This window comes from Polyodon spathula, unplaced genomic scaffold (genome assembly GCF_017654505.1).
Source record: "Polyodon spathula isolate WHYD16114869_AA unplaced genomic scaffold, ASM1765450v1 scaffolds_2710, whole genome shotgun sequence".
NCBI lineage: Eukaryota > Metazoa > Chordata > Actinopteri > Acipenseriformes > Polyodontidae > Polyodon > Polyodon spathula.
Window position 1 is genome coordinate 1 of NW_024474178.1, and position 1,752 is coordinate 1,752.

General features: G+C 43.3%; 1 protein-coding gene across 1 annotated transcript; it reads left to right on the forward strand.

The window, feature by feature from the left end:
• Positions 1–6: 6 nt before the first annotated feature.
• On the forward strand, positions 7–1,746 carry LOC121310868 (neuroblast differentiation-associated protein AHNAK-like; the record flags this gene model as incomplete). The annotated part of the gene is made up of 1 exon (XM_041243803.1): positions 7–1,746. A coding segment is annotated over exon 1 (1,740 nt), but the record flags the coding sequence as incomplete, so codon positions are not given.
• Positions 1,747–1,752: the final 6 nt, after the last annotated feature.

Consider the following 1,752-nt stretch of genomic DNA (forward strand, 5'->3'; position numbering starts at 1 on the left):
TTCAAGATGCCAAAAATTTCAATGCCTGATGTAGACTTTAATCTGAAAGGGCCGAAGGTGAAGGGAGATATGGATGTTTCAGTTCCAAAGATAGAAGGTGACCTCAAAGGGCCGAAGGTAGATATTGATGCTCCAGATGTTGACATTGAAGGACCAGAAGGGGGATTCAAAATGCCCAAATTCAAAATGCCCAAGTTTGGGTTCAAAGGTCCTAAAGTTGAAGGCCCAGATGTAGATGTCAATCTACCCAAAGGCGATATTGAGATCAAAGGACCAAAGATAGACATTGACACACCTGATATTGACATTGAAGGCCCTGAAGGAAAAATCAAGGGTCCTGGATTCAAGATGCCAACCATTTCTGGACCCAATATCAAAATGCCAAGTATGGATTTCAATCTGAAAGGACCGAAGGTGGAAGGTGATCTCAAAGGGCCAAAGGTAGACATTGAAGCTCCTGATATTGACATTGAGGGCCCTGAAGGCAAAATCAAGGGTCCCGGATTCAAGATGCCAACCATTTCTGGACCCAACATCAAAATGCCCAAATTTGGTTTGAAAGGTCCTAAAGTTGAAGGCCCAGATGTAGATGTGAATCTACCCAAAGGCGATATTGATATCAAAGGGCCAAAGATAGACATTGACACACCTGATATTGACATTGAAGGCCCTGAAGGAAAAATCAAGGGTCCTGGATTCAAGATGCCAACCATTTCTGGACCAAATATCAAAATGCCAAGTATGGATTTCAATCTGAAAGGACCGAAGGTGGAAGGTGACCTGAAAGGGCCAAAGGTAGACATTGAAGCTCCTGATATGAATATTGAGGGCCCTGAAGGGAAAATCAAGGGTCACGGATTCAAGATGCCAAAAATTTCAATGCCTGATGTAGACTTTAATCTGAAAGGGCCGAAGGTGAAGGGAGATATGGATGTTTCAGTTCCAAAGATAGAAGGTGACCTCAAAGGGCCGAAGGTAGATATTGATGCTCCAGATGTTGACATTGAAGGACCAGAAGGGGGATTCAAAATGCCCAAATTCAAAATGCCCAAGTTTGGGTTCAAAGGTCCTAAAGTTGAAGGCCCAGATGTAGATGTCAATCTACCCAAAGGCGATATTGAGATCAAAGGACCAAAGATAGACATTGACACACCTGATATTGACATTGAAGGCCCTGAAGGAAAAATCAAGGGTCCTGGATTCAAGATGCCAACCATTTCTGGACCCAATATCAAAATGCCAAGTATGGATTTCAATCTGAAAGGACCGAAGGTGGAAGGTGATCTCAAAGGGCCAAAGGTAGACATTGAAGCTCCTGATATTGACATTGAGGGCCCTGAAGGCAAAATCAAGGGTCCCGGATTCAAGATGCCAACCATTTCTGGACCCAACATCAAAATGCCCAAATTTGGTTTGAAAGGTCCTAAAGTTGAAGGCCCAGATGTAGATGTGAATCTACCCAAAGGCGATATTGAGATCAAAGGGCCAAAGATAGACATTGACACACCTGATATTGACATTGAAGGCCCTGAAGGAAAAATCAAGGGTCCTGGATTCAAGATGCCAACCATTTCTGGACCAAATATCAAAATGCCAAGTATGGATTTCAATCTGAAAGGACCGAAGGTGGAAGGTGACCTCAAAGGGCCAAAGGTAGACATTGAAGCTCCTGATATTGACATTAAGGGCCCTGAAGGGAAAATCAAGGGTCACGGATTCAAGATGCCAAAAATTTCAATGCCTGATGTAGAT